The following is a 25,366-nucleotide window of genomic DNA, read 5'->3' as shown; positions in this document are numbered from 1 at the left end:
ACCCGCGACCCATATGTCTGCTGATCTTATTATGAGCCGAGTGGAAATCAATGGACCGAGACACATTTGGAGGCCCATCCGCTTGTCATATCACTCATCAGTCTGTTGGCTCTGGCTATTTGGATCCTGTCACTCGGACAGTGGCTGAGCGTGGAGCATGATTGATCAGCTCCCTTTTACAGATTGCTGATCAATGGCTGAGGGTGGGGCAATGGATCTTTCCCATTTTTCCCCCTCTTCTCCGCTCTTTTCTTCTGCTTTGCTTTGCCTCTCCGCCGGTACCGGTGCATGATGTATGTGATGTTTCCCTGAGGTGTGCTGGATGACTGACACAAGCCGCCTGGGAAGCCGGCCGACTGGCTGGCTGGGAGATCGTCACCCACACGGGCGTTTGACACGAAAGCACACACAGACACCCATTCGTGCCAAACGCTTTATTTATGTATTACGACGCCATTCTAAAAGGGAAAACACGCTGCATTTTTCTGTAAGCTGTGTGCAGAGTATGAATCGCACGCAGAGTCTTTGGTCCTGCCTAAAACAACATGAATAATTTTGCAAAGCAGACAATTTTCCTGCTGCAATTATCAACATACCAGCACACATTTTGTGTCTTTTGTGAATCTGGTAAGAAGCCAATGTCACGTATAGAACTGAAACCACATATTTACACACAAAGCCATTTATTTTCTTCAATTTTTGCTGCTTTGGGGCACAGGGAGTCAGTTATGACTACCAAAATTATTCATTGGTAAATGTAACAAAAATTAGAAATGTATATATTTTTTTAAAACTTTCTTCAAGAGTAGAAGTTTTTAAATATTTTCAGGGTCCTTCCACAATAGTTTGCTGGACTTGTAGCCCATTCCTCCTGACTGAAGAGGTGTAACTGAGTCAGGTTAGCAGGCCGCCTCACACTCTCAGATTTCAAGATCTATCCACTTTCTTTTTTTTTAACAAGAATATATGAAATGTTCTCATCTAAACTCTATATTTAGCACATTAAGCCACAAATATCATTTTCTATCCACTGATTTTCAAAGGGACTGAGATTAAGCTGTTGTGATGGCCACTCAAAAACTTCTGACATTTAAGAAAGCAGTTTCTCCTTTTCCTTCTTTTGTCAGATATAAATAATACAGGAAATCTTCAGTCTGATTTGAGTTTCAAAGAGTGAAAAAACATATTCATCAGTTTTTTTCCAAGATTAAACCTTTTGCAAACTACAATAAAATCAATAAATGTTCTAAAATTTGCTCTTTATAATGACAGTTTGCTAATGTTTAGAAAGTTTAATGGAAGGTAGCAGCTAACCTAAAGTTTGCAGGGGTGAGATTTCAACTGGAAGGCTAGCAGACGTCAGATTTCTATCCAGGAAAATCTAAAAATAAATCAAACCAACCGTAATCTAACACGGCCGTCCGACTGTTTTCCAGCTCTGACAACCAAACTTGGGGTGATTTTATTTCCTTTTTCTAGTGTGCTACCTGATTGCTCTGGCGGAGAGATGTCCGTAGGAGCCGCTGGTGGAGGAGCTGGAGCGTGAGCTGTTCATCAGTGTGGTAACTATGGCGTTCGGGGAGTTACGAATCATGGTCTGCAAATCGAGGCTGTGCTCAGAGAGCGGAGAGATGGTCAAGGGGCGCTTCCTGTTGGGCCGTCCCGGAAGCCTTGGGCTTGAGAAGCGCGAATCTGGAGGATGAGGATGGAGAAAGAAATTACCGCATTGTTTAAAGCAGGGATGCTGGTAGCATGTAGTGTTTGTTGTGGTCATATGGTAGTGATGCAGCAGAGGATTGTGGGATGTATTTAACTGGAGGATGGAAGCAATGTCAGCTTTGCGGTCATGGTTTCACTGCGTCAACATGGTCAGGAAATATATATAGTTTATACAATACTGGTAAAAATCGCTTATCTTCAACAACAGCAAATTTTTATATGGATGCACCCCTATTTAAAGTTCACCTGTTTTTCCGACTACTTTTAGATGCTTCAGGGCAAGAGAATAAGCTAAAAAACAACAAAAAAAAGCATTTGATGGTTCATACAAGCATTTCTGTTTAAACTCTAACCTAATCAAACCCGAACAGATGACATTTTTGTCAATCATCAGACAAAAGGCCCATTTCAATGAGTGTTCAGCTGTCACTTGATGCACTGCTTGCATTTCATCCAGGAGAAAACATGTCTTTTATGTTGGAGAACTGCTCTGACTGTGTATGGTAATATTTAATCAAGTCCAATTTGACTCGTTATTCAAATGCAATCAGTGTTGACTGGAAATACCAAAGAGGGGTTTGAAAAGGTAAAAGGCGGAAACGGCGCAACCATTCTCTCCACGCGCACAATGAGCCACGGGTAGAGATTAAAACATGACTTTTGTTGTCTTTTCACACAGAGATGTCACAAACAAGACAGAGAGGGAGAGAGAGAAAAAATAAAAAAAACGGGTGAGACGGAAGGAGGGGACAAAAAGCAGCGCTGAGGGGATGTCGCGCTTTGTGCATGAACTGACACAATGACTTTGTGACTCAAGACTTGGAAATAAAACATTTCGAGTTATTTCATGAAGGCAAACAAAACCGATAACCCCCCTCCTGCATATTTACGTCCCCCTCAATCCATCCATCTCCCTAAAACGTAAATGCTCTATCTCTGGTTTGACACATTCAGCGATTACAGAGCGCTTCCTTTCACATGGTAATCAGAGAGCGTGTTGTGTGTGTGTGTGTGTGTGTGTGTGTGTGTGTGTGTGTGTGTGTGTGTGTGTGTGTGTGTGTGTGGGGTGGTAGCATTCTGGCATCCACAGGCCTGAGCTGCAACTGAAGCATGGGGGCATTAAGGAGAGCAACACCCTCCACTCTCTTTACATTTTTTTATTGTAAGGCAGATCTTGTAAGGAGGAGTGTGAGAACACAATGTGAACACATGGGATTCCTTGACAGTTTGTGTTTTTTTTTTTTTCTTTTTCTGTTTTCGCCCATTCATACATCCATCTAACCTCCTGCAAAACGTCTGCTTTTATACCTCTGATTCGGACAAATCCGACACCTAAAACAAGCCCGCATCCACTTGTGGAAAACTGGAGGATGGTGGAGGTGGAGAGAGAGCGACGGAGAGCCTAGCTTGGGAGACGGGGGCCTGTGTGCCATCACTGCAAAGCCTCATGGGACCGGTGTTTATTAATGCACAGCCCAAATGATAAATCGGCCAACCGGGGAGACAGAGAGGGAAGCGTCCAGGCTCGTAGCAGCACTGTCCCTCTAATTTCCTCTTGATTTATGGACGGGATGGCTGGTTACTCGCCGCGTCATTAATTTCGAGGGGGCCGGGGAGGTTTTCGGATGGGCCAGACTGACGGTGGTGGAAAGAAAAGTTGGTTCCAAAACTGGGGTTGAACCCTCAGCGACCCACCTGGGGTTTGGGGGGGGCGACTATAATAAATACATTCTACTTTATGGAGTGTAAAAGTAGATCCTGGAGATGGAAGCACAATACAATAACTATTGTTCTTACAATCATCAAGGTTATAATCCTGTGACAAGCAGAGAAAGAAAACTTGTACTGAAAAGGATATTTCTGTCAATTCAGCTTATTTAGGATACAGAAAAGGACTGACGCCCGGAAAGACAAGGAAATAAATTATTTTCTTCCAAATCTAAGCAAAAGTTTCTTCTTGTCCTCATTTAAAAAAGTTAAGGTATTGTAAAAAATATGCATTGAAATAAAAAATGTATTATTTCCATATATTCCAGGCATCCTTTACATAAGTCAGACCATACATTTATTTTTCTTGTAATCTGAAAAGGCTTTCGTCAGATTAAAACGGTTCATTTAGTCATTTATGTAATATTTTATTTATTTTTTTGACCATGTTAATTTTTCCCTCACTTCACTTTTTCTAAGTCTGACTATTTTAACATTCTTTTGTTGCTTTTTAACGCAAGTGATATTTTTTACTAAGTGCCCATTTTCTAAATCTTACAGAAAGTTTCTTTTCTCATGACCTGAAAAAGTGATGAACTCATTTCAAAAAGGTTTCATAAAACAAAACAAAAAACAAATCTTCCAAACTTTCTTGACTTTTTTTAGTTTATGCAAGTCTTTTCCCCTGAATAGCAGATGATTTATTTTTCTCTAAATTTTAAAAACCTGACCAAATGTTTATCTTGAAATATTTTTTTATAGATTATTTGCACATTTTTAAAAAAGTGCCTATAACTAAAATGAAAAAACAAAACATAATTTTTATGAACAATTTTCTTCCATTTTTGTCCTGAAAGGCAAATTAGTTTTCCCCTCTATGTGTTTTTGTTTGTTTGGTTTTCTTTGTATAATGTGTGTGTTTTATTTTATTTTATTTTTTTTAAATATGAAGCTAAATCTGGGACTTTTTTTTAGCTAAAAGTTAAGTATTGTGCTAAATACAATTACTTAACTTTGTAAGTATTGTATTTATTTCTCGTATTTCTTTCTTGTACTTAGCTCTTTTGGGTTTCCTTGTGATTTTTTATTTGTTTGTCTTTCAAAGAAAAGTAAATCATTATCGAAAACAAAAATATTGATTTATTACTCTAAACATCTATTTATTGATTAATTTATTTATTGTAGAAAAATAAACTTTAAAATATTCCCTTAGACATACTTTTTTGCCATTAAGGGCTTCCATATAAATGTCCTTTTTTAATTTTTTCACTTTGATATAATTATACACCACTAAAATGTAAAATGAGCTGTTTATACTTCCTAAAAGTACAAAAACAGTACTTAAATGGGGATTAGATGTGTATATTGTTTAAATGTGATCAGGTGTAAACATTTGAACAATAATAGCTGTTTTGCCGGGCTAAATAAAGCAACCCCAGTGTTTACATCTTAACATAAACCTGTTTATGCAAACGGTTTCCTATTAGCTGAAAAACAGCACAGAGATTAGTTAATAGAAGCCACAAATAAACATCGTAGCGTAGAGTATACTTCAGTCAGCGTGATCTATAAGAGCTATGGTGCTAATTAGGCAGTGCTAACGCAGACAATAGACCATTAAAGCACAAATAGGCAGGACAGGCCCATTGTTTCATTAGCAGAACTGTCTCTGAAGGTAATTACACTCATTTGGAATGGACTAAAATAGCTTCATGGTAGCCCAGATTATCACCAAAAGTCTCCTGATAGACTTCGCTCTTTCCTAAAATCCGCCAAAGCTTTAAAGTGTTAATTTTTTTCCCCCTACACAGGAACACACATCGCCTGAATGTGATGAGTTATTACCAGCAATGATCACAGGCGATTTTTTTTTTTTTTTAAGAGAGGAACACCGCATCTCCTCTTGAATTTGGCCCTAATTGTTTTGTTTCAGTCTATTAATCTTAAAAAGTGACACAGAAGAAAGGATTTCTCTCCCGTGATGAATGGTGGGACATTCCAATTCCCACTTAATAGCAATTAATTTTCTGATACCCGCACAAGTTTGGCTAGTTTTAATTAGTTTGTTCGGAGGAACAGTGGGGGGAAGTTCACCCCCGGATTTCCATGAAAGCGGTGTGTGTCTGACTAAATACGTTCCCATCAAAGGGAGCGGGGTGAGGCTGTCTGACCTCTCTAAGATTCGATGTGCCTTTAATTTCCTATTTACACTTTAAAATAACTCATTAGCATAAGTCCTTTGCGTACAGTCCTGAGCCAGACACGTTAAGACAATGGCTCATTTAAATCATGTCAAAGTAAAGTTGCAGAAGTTGAGGAGTAGCTGGAGGTATATAGATATATATAGAATAGAAGATGGGAGCACTGTGGTGGTGCACTTTTAAGGGTTGAATTCCCGCAGGGGCCACCCACAGTTTGCTGAGAACGAAAGCGCTCATAAGACGGAAAGGTGCAATCCCAGCAGGGTGGATGTGGTGGGTGTCTTTCATCACATACGGCTGCTCAAAATACTTTATTAAATGCTCGATAAAGTATAATTTATAATTAAAGCACGTTTCTGTTTTACCTAAAACTCCAAACCCAGGAATCCAAGGCAACAGTGCAACCAACTGAACGGTTTCTACTTTTAATAATTATACTACATTTATCTCCTAGGTAAAAAAAAAAACAACAAAAAAAACAAAGAAATACATTTTTTTGTTTTTCAGCAAATCACTAACGGAACAGGGATTGTTAAGATACAATTTAACGTATCTTATGTATATTTTATAATTTCTACATTACAGCTTTAACGTCATTAAAGTTTCAGTTTAAGTTTAATTTCTCTTCAAAAATGGAAAGACAAGAGATCATGGCAGTGGAGTAAGGCAGATGAGTGTTGATCTCATGGAAACGGCATTAGTTCTGATTTGTTCTTGTTGCACTAGGAGCCTCGTAAGAATAACAATAATTAAAAAGCAACTGTAGACTTTCCCAAAAATCTGAACACAGGTCTTCACGAGGTCTCGCGTTTCTCCAAAACATGAGGAAAAATAAACACAGAAATGCTCAGAGATCCTTTCCTCTGTTTGCTCAAACCTTGTAAGCTGTTCTAGGGGAGGAGTGAGTGGAAACTGTTTGGTTATACAAAGTAAAACAGCAGCGGTGCCCGTAACTGTGGTCCAATAGATTTCATAATAAAACTCTGCTACTGCATTAAAAATGAATTCATTTCCAGGAGTTTCACTCATCTTTACCAGAGACACTAAAGCCTGAGGCTGATGTAAGTTTTCTGTTTTGATTTAAATGTTTTCCTCAAGATTTCTACACCGACCAGTGCAGTGTAGTTTGCTGTATTTCATCTGCAAATCAGGATAAATAAAAAAATACTCTTTTTTTTTATCTTTAGGAAATAAAATTAACCTTATTTTTATATGCTTTAGCCAAAAAAAAAAAAAAAAACCCTAAAAAAATGGTTCATAAACACTTCAGATACATGATATGCACACAAATAAATCTCAACGCTTTTCATATTATTCATTTCAACAAGTCTGAGGAGGTTCCCAGCTGGTTTTATACCTGAATGGTTCATATTTCAGAAGTAAGTGGCCAGAGTCTAAAGGCAAAACTTGTAGAGCTAGAAGAAATGTTTTATCAGTGTTAAATAAGTTTAAAAGAACTTTCCTTCAACAACAGGATCACCTTCTACAAGGAAATCTGTTCAAAATGCAGAATCTGAGACTCACTCTCCATCGCCTGCAGGTACTCCATGTGCAGGGCGGTGGCGCTGCTCGCGCTGCCGGTGGACGCCACAGACGGGAGAAGGTCTGTGGCGTACGGGCTGCGGTGGCCCGCCAGCAGAGCCATCTGGTGGTAGTAATCAGCTGTGGTCAGACCGGCGTGAGGCGCTGCAGCGGGACAAAAAGGAAGCTCATGTCAGCAAAAGAGGAAAAAACTGAACATTTAGGAAGAAGCTGGCGAGAGAGCAGGAAACAGCGGCTTTAATTTATTAGGCGGCGGAGGGAAAGCCGACAGCAAGAACACCTGCGCTGCGTTAGAAAACTTGCACTCATTTACTTTAGATGATAATCAGCTCAGCAGAACAGTAATGAGCGCATTAGCAAACCCCATCATGTTAACCAAAACAGCTGCACAGGGAGCGTCACCTGAAGACTGGAGTCTCACTGGGGATTCCCGCTGGCTCCCAGATCACAGCGAGCGTGTTAGCGTGGAGCAGCATAACTGATCATGTAGCAACACGGCCCATAAATAGCTGTTTGCTTTTGGTGTTCTCTAATCACCTCTTACAATGTTGTACACAAGTGCTGAAGACTTGAACTTTTTCACATTTCATTCACAGTATTTCAAGATATTTTACTGGGATCTTATGTGACAGACCAACACAGTTTAACAGTGTTTTCAGCCCATGACTCATAGCATGACCTTTTGCTTGACCTCAAACGCTGCGAGTCTTTTGAGGTCTGACTCTACCGGCTTTCCACATCTATACACAAAGTCCATTGTCTTTTGCAGAATGGAGAGGATATGATTTAGCTTTTTGGTTTGAATAAGTTTTAATCAGACCATTTCGTTCTGAGTCTGTGCTAATGTTTACGGCCGTTGCTTCGCCCCAAATCGATTTCTGTGTTCGGCTGCACACATCGTCCCTCTGCCTGCTGGAGGACGGCGTTCCCGCACAGGGATGCTGCAACCATCATGTGCAGTTTGTTCTTCTACTAACTGCGTTCCCTACAAGGCTTTATGCAAAAAAGATAAGGAGGCGTTCTTCCTTAAATTTCTACCTAGGGCAGATTTTTAAAGTGCGTATCGAACCGCTGACATGAACTTCCGGTCAGTTCTGCTCCGTCCTGAGCTGCGGATAATGCTCCCTCTTCTGGCTCGTCAGTGCAGGAGGACATTTTTCCATTTCCAGATAATGTATTAAACAGCTTTGTAAGATGTGCAAAGTTTCCAGTATTGTTTTATAACCTGCTTTAAACTTCACCTTGGTTTCCTGTCTGCCATGTTCCTTGATCTCCATGATGCTGGTTGTTCACTAACGTTCTCTAACAAACCTCAGAGGGACTTGATCTATGATTTAGGTGACTTCTGATGGCAATTGTTTGCACTTTATTTAGGGGTATCAGGGTAAAAGAGGTGCTGAATAGAAATGTGGATTTTCATTTCTAATGAAAATAAAAACTTGAAAACCTCCATCTATTTTCCATTCTCTTCAATAATGAGGTGGACTGATATTCTTTGCATCTTTTACTGAATGTCAATTTAATGCATACGGCCATGAAACTTATTTTGAAATCATTGAGAAAGGGGCAGGTTAAACAATACGCTTCGTCTTCATGGTAAGTAATGTAAGAAAGTGTGTTTGTGATTTAGTGATCATATTCGCTAAACCGAGTGAATAAAGTCACTGATTGGTTGAGCTGTGTGGCTCCAAACCCAATAAGATCCACTGCAGTTGGGAAGGGTGTGAATATTCTCTATGTGTGTGTGTGTGTGTGTGTGTGTGTGTGTGTGTGGTGAGAGAACGTGGGCCAGTGCATCTTTTGGCAAACATGCTGCCTGTGTGGCGCACGCATCAGCGCTGCAGTCTGCAGATACGCAACCTGCTCCTCAACTCTGCTCCGTCGCAAAACAAAAGGGGCCTAAATCTTCTCAGATGGATCTGAGCGCACAAAAACGACGCAGAAACCATCCTGCCTCCATTTGGTTCTCTCTCTCCTTCTTTCCAAGTCGCTCCCTCAGTCGGAGTCCTTGAACCGGAGCCTAAAAATAAACATCTGGCAGAGGGCTTCTGTATGCAAATGTTGTAAGAAAGAGGGAGAGGGGAGAAAGACTAACAGTGTGGTTTTTGGATTAAGATATGGAATCGGTTCAGACCGCTGAAGCTCCTTTTCCCCCCCAATTTGAGAAATCAAGAGGAAAATAAATAAAGAAACAGTGTGTGAGGAGATTTCCTCTTAAGTCTGGCCCGCATGCCTGCAGTATGCCTCCACGATTGGCTGAGTGAAAGGAAGGAGGAAGAAAAAAAAAATTGTAAATTAATTCGATCTGGCTTTTATGTCTCCAGCAGAAGGGGGAGTTTCTTAATTGTCACCAGTGTTCCGCCTCGGCTTTGCTTTCGCATTCAGCCGTAATGTGTCCCATTCAGGATCGGCGCGCGGAAAAGAGCTTTGTGGAATTTTCTAAATCAGAAATGTTGGCATCCGAATGCCATCCTGGGGGCAAAAGGAGTGCGGGGTGGAGGGAGGACGGGGGGTATGTGGAGAAGGCAGAGACTCGCCTCAGGACTCGGCGAGCTGAGCCACCGGGCGCTCCTTCGGCACAACAATAGGATCAGGGGCGAGCCTACCTCTGAACCGCTTGTCGTGGAGAATATATAACGTGAAAACGTGTGAAAGCAAATGTGTGGCAGAAGGAGGGTGGCACTAAATCCCACCCACTTTTAAATCTCCATTAGATTCTGTTAATTAATTCATCATTATTCAAATGTACTTTTTGCTGGGGGAAGAAAGAAAAAAAAATCTTTGCATACTGAAGAAGGAGGCTCCCTGTAAGCGCAGTGATATACTAACAACACAAAAGCTGATGGGTTAATTAATCACCGAATTGATTAAAGGAGTAATTAGGTGCCTCATTCACCATTCACGGCATTATGAATTAAACGGGGGATCATGTGGTAGGTTGGAGGAACTATTTTGATTTAAGGCAATCTGAGCCTGGCGCACATTACGCTATGGTAATGGAAAACCTGGAGGGCAGAGAGTCGGAGCCGCTTCCAAGCGCAGGAGAGGCGCTGAGTGAAGCAGACACTTCAACCCTCACTTAGAGGCTATCAGGTCTGCGCGAGATTAAGGGAAGTGTGCAGATGTAAAGGAAATAACCCCACTATCTGCCAATTCACACATACATCCAAACATCAGACAGGTAGCCGAAGAGGCAGTTTGTGACTCATGTGCCAAAATCTTGATGGCTGAGGATGTAAAGAGCGAATAATGGGTCATTTTGGGGATTTGAAGATCTAAAAGCCGAATGTAGATGGGGATCTTTTTTTGGCGAGAGCTCAAGGAATTTGACCGTAACTGTATTTTACAGAAAAGGTGCCTACAGGAAACCATTTTGTAAAGTGTAATAACTTTACATATTCATGAGAACATGTTGTACAGTTAGAATCTCCTGAAACTCTTCTGAAACTCTGTTCAGACTTTGGGATGTTGCAACCTTATTTTAAAATAGACTAAACCCAATTTCACTCTCAAAATTCTGCACATAAACCTCCATAATGACAATGTGGAAAAGCTGTTGTTTGCTTCCAAGTATATTAAAAAAAGAAGAAATCAAATGTACCTAATTATTCATTTACTTTGCTCAATATTTTCTTGATGCACATTTGGCAGCACTTACACCCTCAAGTCTTCCTGAATATGACACTTTGAGTTTGATACACTGATTTCTGACCATTATTGTTTGCTGAATCTTCCAGGATCCAGTGTTTGAATGGGACAGTTCTTTTGGCTTCATGTTTAGTTTGTACTCTGACCTTATGTAAAAAGATGAACGCTCTTCTGAATTCCTGAACTGAATTGGACGGGATTCCAATCCAAACGAGTGGATCAACTTTGAGATGATCAGTGGAAACAGAATGGACGTTAATTTGGATTTTTTTTTTTACTTATTTATCTTTAAGATATTTGCAGATTAAAAAGAAAAAAATCACCTTATTGGGTGTGGTACATAGAGTTTTAAGGAGAATAATTACTTTAGCCTAATTTGAAATAAAAGTGTAACAAAGAACAAGTAATCTGCTCTGAATGTTTTCCAAATGCATGGCATATAGTTTCAGTGGCCTCACCAACTGAATTTGCCAAATGGATGAACAAAATCTTCTAAAAAAAAGACACTTTTCTATCAGATTTTCTATTTTCATTTTGAAAACCAGATCAAATTCCATACTTTCCAGTATTTTTGTTTAAAAACTGGGTACAAGCCTGCAGATAATCGAAGTGTGTTCTCCAGATGGTTCTGTCTGCCTTTTCTACCATGTAGCAAATCCTGGATCTGACCTGCAAGCACTACTTTTTTTTTTTTTTTAACAAAAATCTTTAGTTTTTCCAAATTCATTTGGTGCATTTGTTTATGAAACCAGAACACCTGAAGAACCCTCCTTCCTCCTCAGTGGAACTGTATGCGACTCCGCCGCTCGCTGCTCCGTCCTCCTGAGGTCTCCGACACGTCTCACAGATCAAACGGATTAGCCTCCCTCTCCGACAGGAGCACCCCCCACCCACTCGGAACGTGCCGCACTCTTAACGCTCCGACCCGCCAGCTAACTGACTCAAATAACGTCTCCCGGACCCCCTGGGTCTTAATAGAGATGGATCCGGTTGCCTCTCACCTGACCCCGTCTGATCCCAAACCGGAATCAAACCGATACAGAGAGATGAAATTCCTCCTAATAGCAACTGATCAATTCCAACAATTATTTTTAAAGGCCTACTGAGGCCATGTCGGATCGTTCGCACCCTTGCTGGGGTTTGTGTGTGTGTGTGTGTGTGTTGAGAGGGTGTGCATCGGTGTATGTTTCACTTTACTCACCATCTGCCGGGCTGAGGCCCCGCGCGGCCGGTACGACGGAGATGGAGGGGCTGCTGTGGAGGGAGCGGATGTAGTCCATGTATGGGCTGATGTAGGGGTGAGGAGGGTGGAAGGGCGACTCCGCCCCCATGGACGGGTTCCGCTGGGGGGAGATCCGAATGAGGGAGATGTCGGAGAAAGCCGGCGTGGTCGCTATCGATGGAGTCCTGCAGAGACACACACACACACAAAAGGAGAACGTAGGAGGAGAATGACACGAGTTCTTCAACTCAGAATAAAAATAAACAATATGTTCACCTGAAATAAGACAAAACTAAACTTACAAGTTACTTTTCAGCAAGATATACAAGCTTGGTAATAACTCCTTAATTTTGGCGAAAAAGTAAGGAGATTATTTCACTTTTAACATGGGAAAAAATGTTGGTAACACTTTATTTGAAGGGGGTTGAAACTGTTTAAACTTTACCTTTAATAACATAGTTACCTAATTTTTAAAGTGCAATCAGTAATACTTTTATAACAAATTTATATCAGTAAGATTTCCTGGTTAATGTCAAGTTCTCATAACAAAGACATTTTGAATAATGTCAACTTTGTATTAAAAGTGTCATAATTTACCGAATGACACTTTATGACAACAGTCATAAATATTCATGAAGGCTTATTCATGTTCATGACAGGTGTTATGTCATGTTTATGACAATGTCATGACAGTCTTATTCAACCCCCTTCAAATAAAGTGTTACCAAAATGTCCTATTATAAGTTAAATAATCTGCTTTTTCATCAAAATGTAAAACTATTTACTTAAATTAAGTTTCTATATCTTGCTGAAAGGTAACTTATATTTTAGTTTTGTCCTCTTTCAAGTGTGCCAAGATATTTCCACTAGAAACTAGAACAAACACACTTGGTGAGATTGTGTGTTTTTGCAGTATTAAATTGGATTATGAAGTTGCAGTGTCGTGACCTTTTGCAGGGCATTTCATACTTAAAAACTCTCAAAAACTCAGCACCGGGTTGTTGCATCACAAATAAAACGATCACTTCAAAACTGCACGATTTGTTTTGGAACCTTTAAAAGTATAAAAAAAAAACACACACATTTTTTAAGAGGGCAAATTCCTTTTCACAGCGCTGCATGACTGGGTGGACTGACAGCGGTGGGGCAAGACAAATAGATGGTAAAACTATCTCTCTCCTTCCCACTGCAAGGCAGGGGAGAATGCAGCATTCCAACTGCTTCCTACGCAGACATTTCCTCAGATCAAAGGCAGCTTTCACCACTGCGTCTTAATCAGAGGGGAAGCGATAGACCGAGCTCACCGCTGGCCAGAGCAAGACAAGCAAAGCTACACCACAATTCTCCATAGCTCAGATCGCTTGGAGTTGAAACCAAACAAGGAACTGCACGAGATGCATCCAAAAATCCTTTTTTTTTTTAAATGGAGAAAAAAAATAACAGCAATGTCAGGCTTTTCTTGTTTTTTTTTGTTTTGTTTTTTTTTTCTTGAAGGAAATGTGAAGCGAAGTTGAGAAAAAATTGAGAAAACTTCTCAAGAGCCAAGTTTAGCCAAGAACTAATTTGTCTCCCTCCTTATAATTGGTTAGGAGGGCCTGGAAACGCAGTAATGATGGCCTTCACCACAAAGGCCTTCCCCGGAGGATCTGCAGAAATCCACATATCAGCCAGACATTAACAGGCTAAAAGATTAGACTGAATTAGCCCCTCCGCTTCTCTGTGGCTCCCCCGGTGGACCGGTCTACTGCGACAAAGGACCCCAGGAGAAGGGGAGGCTGGCTGAAAGATGAAGGCAGGGAGGGGGAGAGGAACAGCGCGGCTTTAAGAGGGGAGAGGAGGAGATGGAGAAGAGAATGAGACCTGGCCTCTCGGTTTGTCTCAGAGTGACCTTGAGCTAGGCCAGGGGGACCGGAACAGCCTAATTACAACCTCCGCCCTGTCCCCTGATCCCCCACCAGCCCCTTTGTCCCTCCACTCCACAGCCCCTCCTAATGAAAGAGCTCAGGCCAGGGTCAATAATGAGCGGCCGAGGAGTGGAAACGGCGCACAGACGCACGCAGGACACATGTGAGCACAAACCTCCAGAACATCCTCCAGGAGATGTTCTGCAATTAGCCACAAAAAAAGGGGGCAGCGATGGGACGATTTATATGGCTTTCACTCTGCTCAGGTGTGCAACGCCGTGCCTCGTGACACTGATGTAATCTATGATGGGAAATCAGCGAAACCCTCAGAAAGGCATCCGAACTTTTTCAACGTGACCGCTCGTTTGTTCTCCACATTCCAGTTCGCATTCTTTCGCACGGCAGCAGATGAGTAATTCCTCATTTCCTTCGCCCCGCTACCGGGCCACGGCGAGGGCATCTTCAAAACAGAAAGAAAAAAAAACAAAAAAAAAAACACAGTGACGGTGCATGAAAGAGATGTTTACGATAAGCAAGCCATCAGCCCGCATGCCACCATTTACATGGCTCATTTGCAGAGGACACGACACAGACGTAGCTGACATTCACTTTGTTGTCAGGTAGGCGAGCAAACATCTCACATGTACACAGTGAAACTCTTTCAGCAGCATTTGCAGATGAAAGGAAACATGAAAAACCAGCTTTGTCACCAGCAAACAAATTGGTCCACCCCAATAAATTGGGAGATGACTTAAATCTTAATTTAATATGGCTTACAGCTAATGGAAACCCGAAATACAACTTCTCCAAAACCTAAAAAAAAAAAAAAAAAAAGGATTAAGACTTTTAAGTCCTGCAGTCAACAAGGTATGTCATTACTATAGTAGCTGGAAGTTCACAGAATGCTATTTACAAGAATATTGATGGAAAGTTGTGTGGAAGGAAGAAACTGTGTACAAAAAAGGTGCACGAGCAACTGGAAAAACTGAAAAACCTTATTGAGGATTGTGAAGTAAAACCCTCTGAAGAGTTTAGGAGACGTTTTTACTGTGGCTGTAGTCAGAGAGCAGCTGCTACACACAAATACTTCCTGGACTGACGCATTACTGGTCAAGCTCAGGAGAGTCTCATCTGGGTTCAGGAGAAAAACTGGACTGTTGCTCAGAGGTCTGAAGCTCTCTTTTCATATGAAAGCAAAGTTTACATTTTATTTGGAAATCATGGTCCTGGAATCTGGAGGAGTAATGGAGAGGTACATAATCCACATTCTTTAAGTCCAGTGTGAAGTTTTTATTTTCAAGCATCATTTGGCCCTTTCACACACAGCCAAAGGTACCAGAATCTGATTTAATGATAATTTGGTTTATTACACTTTTTCCTTCCACTCAACTTTCCATTGCATTACACTTGGATGTAACACTCTGACCAGCTTTTTCAGCAAAGACAGAGGTGTTTACCATAACGGTAAAGACTAATAATGTGATTGTAACATATCTGCATTAATAATGCTTTTTTTGGTTGGTCTCATGTAATAATCTCAGTTTGATTTGCAGTAAGCCATAATCACCAGCATTTAGCAGAAATAAACACCTTGAGAATATATTTTTTTATAGAATAAAATAGAAAAGTACAGGAAACAAAATAGAAACCTGAACATCTGAATCAAATTACATAAATTAACTTTTTGATACATTTCTAATTTATTGAGATGCACTTAAAATTGTACCTGTTTTATATATCAAATTAGATATGAAAAAGCTCATTCAGTTTGTTAAAAGGTGAAAAGGCCAAAACGTGGTTGGAAGGGAGGGGAGAAAAGTTCACTTGGAGCATGAACAGAAGTCAGGGGGAGCATGTGAAGATGTGAACTATGTGTTGGGGAGGGGAGGGCAGAAGAGGAAGACTTAAAGCAGCGCGGGAGCTGGACACGGAGAGGAGAACAAAGATGTCTCAGGGGGTACAGAGCCAGGTGTGAGGGGATTTCAGGAGGACAGCTACGAGATGGATAGCTCAGAGGAGTGTGAGGACGGCGGCCTGATGCTGAGGTTTTCAGCTCCTCTCTGCTGAGCCGCGATCATCTTAGCATCTGCCAGCGTGCATTAATCTACGTGACAAATGGAAAGGAATCTGACAAAGAGCAGTGTGTCTGTGTGTGTGTGTGTGTGTGTGTGTGTGTGTATGCATGTGTGTGTGTGCGTGTGTGTGTGTGTGTGCCTGAGAAATAAGAGTTTTAGATACACCTGATTTGAGATTTACATCAAAGTTGCACCTCAGGCTCCATCTTCCCAAAGAGAAAACTCTACTTCACATGTCCCTTCTTCTCCTCCTCATACTGTTGCTTTACAGTTCCTATTAACGTACACAGAGCACATCCGGCAAACATGGCACAAGAACAGCCTGAGCTCTTGCACATATGGAAGCCATTTCCTTTCACGTGGCCTCGATTATACCAGCCAGCGCCTCTTTTAAGGCAGTGCATGTTTGCACTGGGCGGCCTGTGGGTTTTAAACTGTCGTCTAATTTCACCAGATGAAAATACACTTGTAAGCGTGCATGCGCGCCCAAATGACTTCGAGGTTTCACGGAGCACTGCGTGTTCGCATAGGCAGGCCTTGACTCTCAGTTTGGAACGAGGCTGCATCAACACTATTAATTTTTGGGTAGAGAAAACTGCAAAAACAACACAGTTGCGGGGAACGCTGGTGACTACGCTCGAGCAAAGAAGGTATCATTGTGGTGCGGCAGTCAGACCTGGTGGTATGGGCACAGCGGTTGGCTAAAATAAGAGCCGAGCGTTGCCAAATGCTTACGGCTCAAGTAAGAAATGGATAAATAGAAAATACAACGGAAATGTCCCTTCTGAGGACTTTGGAGTTCAGGCCCTATGAGGCAACAGCTGCTGCAAAGGAGAAGTGGAAAAATAAATGTCAACATTTAAAAGCAAAACAATTGCCGGATATTCTTAAAGAAAACCAAAAAAAACAAAAACATATATACACATATACACAGTCCAACTGTGTATAATTTTGCCAAAATGCTGCTTATCTCACCAATTTGACATCACAAGTAGCAGCAGAAGTTTTCCTAAAGGTTTGAATGAAGTATTTGGAACATGCGCACACTCACACCTGTGGCCACAAGGGGCTGATTGATGTGGGAACTGTTGTTTTTTTTTCTCTGTCAGGTCGTCTCCTGACTGAGGCTGACAGCATCGCACATCCACCCCCCCCCCCCCCACCTCGAAGCTCACCTCAGCCTCACTACCTCACAGATACCCGCACCCCCACATACACTCGCAAACCTCCAAACCCACCTAGCAGAACAGCGGCGCAATGCTGCCGCGACCGCTCTGAAAGCCTAAACCAGAGAGGAGGAGTGGGGGGGGAGAGAGAGAAAGAAGGGCTCCTGACAGCGGAAACAGAAGCACTTTAAAGCTCCAAACCCTTTCACTCAGATCAAAGGGCCAAAGGAACAGAGCCAGCTGAGACCCAAGAAGAGAGGAGAGGGAGCCGAGACAAGGGGAGAAAGAAGACAGACACAGTAGAGACTGGGAGACACAAACAGGTAGAATGAGTCCTTGATGATTCAGTGGGAAAGTCTTCATTCAGTTCCACTTTTAATGGACATTTCACATACTTTGTGCCGCTTAAACGGAAGTCACTCTAAAAAGGAGTGTTTTATACCAAACATTGAGCTCAACCATTACACAAGATGTGGTTGAGTGAAGTTCTTAAAAGGCTCTTATAGATCTTATATTTAACTCACTTTACTTTAGTCCTCAATTTTTACATCTTTCGTCTTAAACATATCTAAATAAAATCCTCGGGTCAATTAGCAGAAATCTGTGAAACATGGGTGAAGACTGAGGAGGGACCTCAGCCATCTCATCAGGTGCTTTGGAGCAGGGACATGTGTGTGTGTTTGCAAGGCAATTTCCCTCTGGGACTCGAGTTTGACAACTCTGCTCCAAATGTCTTCATTATCAGATCCAGCTTGGATGCACAATTTGCAGTGGATCATCTCAACAGCAGGTCAGATCAGCATTCGACTTGAAACAATGTTTTGTTTTCTAATGCAAGCCTGAAACAGAGACAGAACCACTTTACATTTGACCTCATTAAATCTAAGCTTACAGAGTAAGGCTGCACATACGAGAAAACTGATCTGCGATATTATTGCTTCCAACAGTTTGTGTGACCTTTAGCATCTCGGGCTCCATCATGTGTGTCTGCAGCACAACTCCATCCAAGTCCTGCAACTTTGTGAAATAACTCTTTTGTTAGGATCAACCTAAATGTAGTATATGTTTGTTTAATCGAAAGTAAAATGCAAGTATAACTTTTATCAACTCAACCATGAATTTGACTGTCTTGACCCTCAAACTGAAACTTTACAAAACAACTGTCACTGACAAAACCAAAAAAAAAAAAAAAAAAAGAAGAAGTCAAAAAAGAGCATGGTCTCATTTTTTTAATTTAGATTTAGTCTTAGAATTTAAGACTAATCTTCCAATTTTCATGGTCCCCGGTTGGAAACATGGGGAAAAACCAGATGTGGCCTGCAAACCGTAAAATGTCCACGTCTGCCGAAGCACGATAGGCAGAGTGGAGCTGCAACAGCAGGAGTCTTTACCATGTGGTCGTCTACTGGAAGTCCAATGTGGTGTTGCAGAAGTAAACATACACTCCCCATGTTGACAGTAATGGTACTTGTGGGCCTCCACATGTTGTCTCAGAGTACACACACCAGCTACATTACACTGAAGAAGTATTACATAAAAAGTTACGAGTCATCAAACACGTTTCAATTTCAGATGAAGATACATCGAGTAAAACAAAAAAAAAAACACTTTATTAAGGTGAACCCAGCATATCGTGGGATTAGCCATTGCGACTTTCAGTTTAATTTCAAAAGTTACACCAACGCCTGATTAAAAAAATCACTGAAGTCGTACGGGTCGAACAGCATAAAGCAGGAGGGGGAAAAACGAGCAGGTTTATAAGAAAGCTGTTATCCACAAATGGAGAAAACCTTCTCAGGTACGGCTCTGATCACTTATTCAGGAGGTCACAAAAGAAAGCAGAACAGCAGAAGCGCTGCAGAATCAGTAAGGATTGGATTTCATGATTCAACAATAAGAAATGGACCGGGCAAAAATGACAACAACGGGAAACTTTGAAGGCCAAAACCACTGCTGGACAAAAACAACACAAAGGTGCGGTTCTGTAATTGGGGAAGCATTTTTTCACATGGCTACTACTTGCTCAGGTATGTCTTTCCTAGCACTGCAAAACGCAACAGTGTAATTAAAACCAAAGGTGTGTTTTTGCTGCTCCGATGTTGGCATATTAAATAAATAAGAGATCATTTATCGAGTCCCAACAGAACATAATGTCCAGAAGCCGCTTTTGTTACTCAACAGGGAAAATTGTGAGCCTGGCAGGGTTTTGGTGAGGTTGCCAGGCATCCAGAGAAACTATGTCACCCCCCACCCCATCAGAGCTGCAAGGTCTCTGTGTGACCTCTTGACATCAAAGGCCTGGGTGGATCCAGCTTCCTATTCATGGTCACATCGAGCAGGATTCCCTCTCGGTGGGATACCTCTGGAGGCGTGCCAGAGATTCCCATACAGCGCAGGACACACAGAAGCGCTTCCCCCAGCCGCTGCCCGCATGTTTCACTCACATTGTCTATGATTCAGCGGCGGCAGCAGCAGCAGCAGCAGCGGGTACACACATGCAGTCATCCACGCCCGGGCGAAAGCACGTATCATTTCCACGCTCCTGGAGTGGTAATGTATTTATCAACAGGACTCAGAGAGTGTGACAGGTTTATGTCATAACAAACGGGTCCAGGTGTCAGAGCTTCTGTTTCTGTGCATGAACCTCATCGAGCGAGGGGTCACACGCACACACACACACACACACACACGCACACACACACACACACACACACACACACAACCACACAACATGTGCTTCCTGGTTTAAATTAAGACCCCATGTCTGCAAAGTTAGAGGATTATTCTTTATCGCACCACATCTTTTCAGTTGTTCTGGTTCTGAACGGAAAAAGTCGATGCCTTTTCATTCCCACATTCTGTTTTGAAAAGCCATTTTTCCACACCGCAATTAAATGTAATTTTCAGCCATTGAGATAAGAATGTCTACCGAAACGAATCAGCCGAGAAGGCAGCAGAGAAGAAAGAAAACTTGAAAGTGAAATTGCACAAAATGAGCGGGCCTTTTTTCCTGTAATTTCAAGTGGGGCTGGAGTCAGAGAACAGACATGGAGGGAAAAAAAACACAAAACAAACAACAACACGGAAAGATTTGCCCGTTCTTGCTTTTAGTTTTCTCCCCATGCTTGATTTTGGTTTTCACCAACAGGCCGACAGCGCTGAATGGAATATTTTACCTTTATCTATACTGAGCACATACAGGTGCATTTCAGCTAATCTGAAAACAATTTTTTATTTATTTCAGTAATCTAATTCCAAAAGTGGAGCACGGATGTTAAAAAGCTTCTCTGGAAAGAAAGTTTGATTTTTTTTTTTAAAGCATTTTTAAGACTGTAATGTTACAATTAAGATACAAGTGGATACTGCTGGCTAAGCAACATTCACCGACACTCTCAACAAGGAAGTCACTGCTAAAAATGTTGCCATTTACGACTATCCTGACTCCAAGCATATGAACAGAAGGTTTAGTGGAAGGAAAACGTGGGGTAGGAAGAGGTGCAGAAGCAAAGTCCTATTTGGAGGTGGAAGTAAATTTAGTTTTTAATTCAGAGCCCATCATCTGGATTAAGAGTTGAAAGACACAGAGGGTTTTAGATCGGGTTTAATCGTAATGAGTAAACTTGACCTGAACTGGTGAATATTAAAACTCATGCAAAAGGAGCTCTGACCAAGTGTTGAGTGAATATATGTCATATAAGTCATATATTCACGTCAACATTTCTCGATTAAAATTCAGTTGTTATTCATCTTCTGTAATATTTTGATTTTCAGAGAAACTGTGTTTGTTTCCTTCCACTTAATTTTTCAGCAATATATCTGAATACAGAAGCTTCTTTAATCTTTGCCTTCTTTTGGGGAAGTTATCAGTCTTCCCCATGATTTTGTAGGCCACAACATGACATTCTTGCGCACAATAAAATGTGTGAAATACTGTGATTTCATTTGCTGTAAACCAAAAAGATCAAAATGAAATAAAAACCTTGTGTGTAACGAGTCAAGACGTTTTACATTTGTGGATTAAATTTGTGGCTTAAATGAACTTTTCAGTGATATCCTAATGGACTGATGCACCTGCTTTGTTTCTTTTCCAAGCAGCAAGGTAAGCACAGGTGGAATTAGCTCTCAGTGAGCGCTCCGAGTTCCTCCAGCATGCCTCAGGCTAAAGAGAAAACTAGAGGGGACTCCTGGGTGTTAGAGTGTTAAACTTCTGAAAGCAGGGAGGAAGCGCATCTATCTTTCTTTTTCTTCTCCAGCATTGTCTCGATGGCCCCGGTGCCTGCACACAAACATCCAACTGACGCCTGCAGCCAAACAGGGCTCGGGTTCCACACCTACTCAGCCTTCACAGCCCGTCAACTCGGGTAATGAGCGCACATGTCCGTGCGTGAGGCGGCAACCTACAGGTGAGGGAGGATGAGTGTGGCCCCGGGGCCGAGAGGAGCCCCTCCGATCCTCCTCCCCCCCCCACCCACCAGCCCCGTCCTCGATTCAGCGCGTCACACTGGGCTGCAGAAATGAGCAGGCGCACGGACGAACCTGAGCAAATCCCAAACAATGCGAGACAGCAGAGACACACAGCTGGAGATAGTTAATCCTTCAGACAGAGATCTGAGGTACAACGAGAAAAAAAAAAGAAAAAGAAGAGAAAGAAAGCGGGTCGGCTGAGACAACAGGAGCATCAGGTACAAGACAGAAATATGTGTTGCCTCCTCTGCACTGAGAAAATCTTCTATTCGGAGCCAAATCCATCACGTTCTCCTAACACATACTTCTTCTTGCAGAGGAGGGGATGGAGAGGAAAGCTGGACGGAAGAAAGGCAAGTGCTGGTGGGAAAGTGAGCAGACACAGCCTACTTTATTCTGGCCGTTTCATCCATCTTGTTGGGCTAATAAAACGTCAGGTGGAGTTCCTTGATATTTAATCATGAAGGGGTGCCTGAACGCGGGGTGGTGCAGCTTGATGAAGCTTTGGGAGGCTTAAACACAGAACTGCAGACCCCAAAAGGGGGACATTTCAAAAAGCGGCTACTTTACAAGCGTGTGCTTCTGCTTACATTTCCATAACATTTCAGGTTTATGTTTTCAAAGTTTCCGGATCTTTTTTGTTCATAAATAAAATACAGTAAATGCAAAAGTTTAGTGTAAATTTACTTCTGACTGCAGAAGCAACTAAATGGGAAGAGATGGACGGATGGATGATATTTTCTATGATTGTCTACATTTAGAAGACAATAAATGAAACTTTGTAATTCTCCAGAGCTTCCTGGTTTCCATAGCAACTCGATACTTGTGTGGAAATTTCGGCTCAGCTCACGGGAGAGGCAACATGTCTTTCAGAGGAACCTTCCCAGTACGGTTCCATCAAATAAGCCAAACTTTCCTTCCTAACTTAGCAAAGATCACTTCCAGATTAAGGTCAAAGGCACGGCGGACATGCAACAGGATCCTCGCTTGCATTCCCATGCAGCTGCGTCCAGCGACTCCGCTTATCCGAAGCTCTCCCGCCGGACAATCGCAATGTAAAACCCTTCACCCTCTCAGAGAAAAGCCGGGTATCATGGGAGATGAACAGAGTGAGGGGGGGGTTCCTCCGTGGCTCCTGCTTCAAACAACATCAGAAGATGAAACTATTTTCTACCACACCATCAGACGTAATGGATGCCACATGTGACGAGTGACATAATGAGAAGGATTGCTTTATGTGACTTTATTTTTTTCATTTTATTTTGCGGGGAGAGAAGTCGTTTCTTCCCACACTGGCAGACCCGGAGCCCACACCAAAAAAGCCTCCTATAACAAACATGTGGTGATATTTCACACTGTGTTCATTTACGTTCCCCTTCGATCATTTGTGGGGGGAGTCCGAGCGAAGGAGTGATGTAGGAAAGGAAGGGTAGAAAGGCTGGAAAATGAGCGGAGTTGGATTGGATTTATGACCCTGTTCCCGAGGTCTCGTTACTTGCTATAACTGGCCCCCAGAGTGGAATCGTAGGTTCTGGAGCCCAGAGAGTAATGGAAATTCCACTTTTCTGCACGGGTCCAGCATGAACTCTGCAGGGCGCAGGTTGAGCCCAAAGAGGAAAAAAAAAAAAAAAAAAAAAAAGAAAAACAGAACAAAAATAGCAAAAAGAAAAAGCCAACTTAAAATAGATTATTCTACATTATGCAAATCTTTCCAAAATACTCCAAACTGCTCTTGGTGTGGAAATGTCAAACTTTTCTTTTTAACTTCTAAATAATTGCTGATGTGGTGACGCATAATGTGGCGAGCTGTAGGAAAAAGCTATTAAGAAGCTCTTAAAACTGACAATGTGCCACACCCACCAAATACAAGACAGCTGTTCTCCAACTCCACAAGGACGTTAGACATTAGAAAGCTCTGCTAGAGAAGAACTTCATGAAATTTAGATTTATTGCAAATTATTATTATTATGGACATTAATTTAATCACCCAGCATTTTTGATTAAAAAAAACTATACCATTAAATCTTGTTGACATTTTGTGGAAAAAATAATTTATTATTATTATTATTATTATTATTATTATTATTATTATACAATTGCAGTATGAAACCTTCTTTGGTCTCCTTGATGTGCAGTCGAGTGTTTTTTGTTAATAAGTATTAATTAGAGGATAATTCAAGTTTGAATTGGTAGTAACATTTATTAAGTAATTAATATATATTTTTTAATATAATGCTATTTTAATGCAATAGCAAAGACTTAAGATGAAAACTGCAAATTGTACCCAATACTTTATGAATAGGCTTTTAAGTAGATTTTTTTAAAAAAGTAATAAAAATGCAAACAAAATATTATTAAGTTATTTCATTCAACTGTTTTGCTTAACAGTGTTAAGCCCTATCAGTGACTGTTTTAATGCAAATTATGTATTTTACTGCCATGGCAGAAGCGATTTCTTTAGAATTCTCAATGTTTATGAAGAAAATTGCAATTTAAATCCTGCAAATTTATCTAGACTGTCAAGTTAAAAATGAAGGACTGCAAAGGAAATGTAAGGATAAAACAAAATGTTTAATTTTTGCATATTAGAGATATTTATTTAATTTCCAAAAGGTAACCCAGGTTCTGTTGCACATTATATTTTGCTTTGGTGCTGTTTGAGAAATTTTCAAAGTGAAAACAGTCAAATAATCAGATTAATTAAGAGAGACGTAAATTTCAAAGAAAAACAAAACAACTGGGAGAACTGCAAAGAGAAATTAAATTACAGGAAAAAGGTTAAATTAATGCAAACTAATTTTTACATATAATTTTGATGCAAATTCTGGGGAGAAGCTGTCACGTTCAAATAAGTTGCCATTTTTATTCATTGACTACTTTTAATTTCAGGCAACAACCCAGGTCCTAATGCAAATCTCATGTATTTCAGTGCAGCAGGAGCAGCAGGTTTGAGATGGGAACATAAAATGCAAATGCTGCACAGCTGATAAACAACAGCAAATTTAATACAAATGTAAATTTTTTTTCAGTGTTTTAGTGAGAAATGAAAGATGCAAAATTGCTCAGAAAATTAAAAGATGAAACAAAAGATTAAATTATTTCAGAACCGCCTCTTTTGTATTTGTGTGTATGCGCGCGCATGCACGGCTGCACACACACACACACACACACACACACTCACACGCCCAGTCACACACACATTAGCGCAGCGCTGTTGGCACCTGCCCGTTATCTCTCCCCTTCAGACCTGGTTTTTCCATTGTGCTCCTTGGGAGAGCTACAAATTGAGATCTCAAACATGAAGAGGGGGCAAATGACTCATGTATAGAAAATCAAATCCACTAATGTGTAACATGTGCAAATTTGCTGGGCCTGTATTAGAGATTAATCTGTTCTCCTTTTATCAAAAAATGTAGCCTTTTCAAAGCTATTTTTCATGAACTTTCAATTTAAACTCAAAAGAAGCAATGGTGAAAAAAAAGTATTTATTGAAGAAAAAAAAATAATCGGCACAAATACTATTAATTCCAATGCATTTTGGAGATTCAAAACCATTTTAAAGGGATTAAAGAGAGGCACAAAATGTAATAAGTGAAGGAGAAAATACAAGCACTCAGGAAGGCAGAAGCAGGCATCAGAACAGGGTAATCCTAGTAGGTTTGAGAAGAGTTTTGGAACATGTCTTAACAGATCTCCACAGGTAATGACTCAACCCTAA

At 41.1% G+C, this 25,366-nt stretch overlaps 1 protein-coding gene across 2 annotated transcripts in view; it reads right to left on the bottom strand.

Annotated features, from left to right (window-relative positions):
* Positions 1 to 25,366, bottom strand: part of gli3 (GLI family zinc finger 3) — a 125,266-nt gene that overhangs the window by 23,924 nt on the left and 75,976 nt on the right. For both annotated transcript variants that reach the window (XM_014992362.2, XM_014992361.2), the window contains exons 5-7: positions 12,019 to 12,224; positions 7,152 to 7,313; positions 1,488 to 1,692 (exon numbers count right to left, since the gene is read on the bottom strand). In XM_014992362.2, coding sequence (XP_014847848.2) covers positions 1,488 to 1,692; positions 7,152 to 7,313; positions 12,019 to 12,224 — 573 coding nt within the window. The remainder of the gene's footprint in view (positions 1 to 1,487; positions 1,693 to 7,151; positions 7,314 to 12,018; positions 12,225 to 25,366) is intronic.

Source organism: Poecilia mexicana, unplaced genomic scaffold, assembly GCF_051168715.1.
Source record: "Poecilia mexicana isolate PSO_F unplaced genomic scaffold, ASM5116871v1 scaffold_20, whole genome shotgun sequence".
In the NCBI taxonomy this organism is placed as follows: domain Eukaryota; kingdom Metazoa; phylum Chordata; class Actinopteri; order Cyprinodontiformes; family Poeciliidae; genus Poecilia; species Poecilia mexicana.
This window is presented reverse-complemented; position numbering and strand designations above follow the sequence as displayed.